The sequence below is a fragment of the Buceros rhinoceros genome, unplaced genomic scaffold, assembly GCF_000710305.1.
Source record: "Buceros rhinoceros silvestris isolate BGI_N320 unplaced genomic scaffold, ASM71030v1 scaffold20757, whole genome shotgun sequence".
Lineage (NCBI taxonomy): Eukaryota > Metazoa > Chordata > Aves > Bucerotiformes > Bucerotidae > Buceros > Buceros rhinoceros.
Window position 1 is genome coordinate 4,053 of NW_010420672.1, and position 373 is coordinate 4,425.

General features: G+C 70.2%; 1 protein-coding gene across 1 annotated transcript in view; it reads left to right on the plus strand.

Moving 5' to 3' along the window:
• Nucleotides 1–237, plus strand: part of LOC104496304 (sodium-dependent phosphate transport protein 2A-like) — a gene marked incomplete at both ends in the record, with an annotated part of 4,038 nt that extends 3,801 nt beyond the window's left edge. Inside the window, 1 exon segment of the mRNA XM_010139392.1 lies at nt 6–237. Coding sequence (XP_010137694.1) covers nt 6–237 — 232 coding nt within the window.
• Nucleotides 238–373: the final 136 nt, after the last annotated feature.

Genomic DNA, 373 nt, shown 5'->3' on the forward strand with positions numbered 1-373 from the left:
CGCAGCCCTGGCCGCCTGCCCAAACGGCTGCAGACCTGGGACTTCCTCCCCGCCTGGATGCACTCGCTGCAGCCCCTGGACCGGCTCATCACTCGGGCCACCCTCTGCTGCACTGACCGTTGCCGCAGCCCCGAGGGCTGGGAGGAGCGCGAGGGCCCTCCCCGTGACAAGGCCAGGCTGGGGCTGGACAACCCCGCGCTCTCCTACCCCGAGGAGGTGCCCAGCCCTGCCATCCGGGTGGGCTCCCCTTGCCTGCCCCTGCATGGTGCCACCCGGCTCTAGCTGGCACCTGACACCCAGGCCACTGCTCCCATGGCCACCCAGAAGTGCTGTCCCCGCTCAGCTGGTGTCTAATAAATGCCACGCGCCTGCG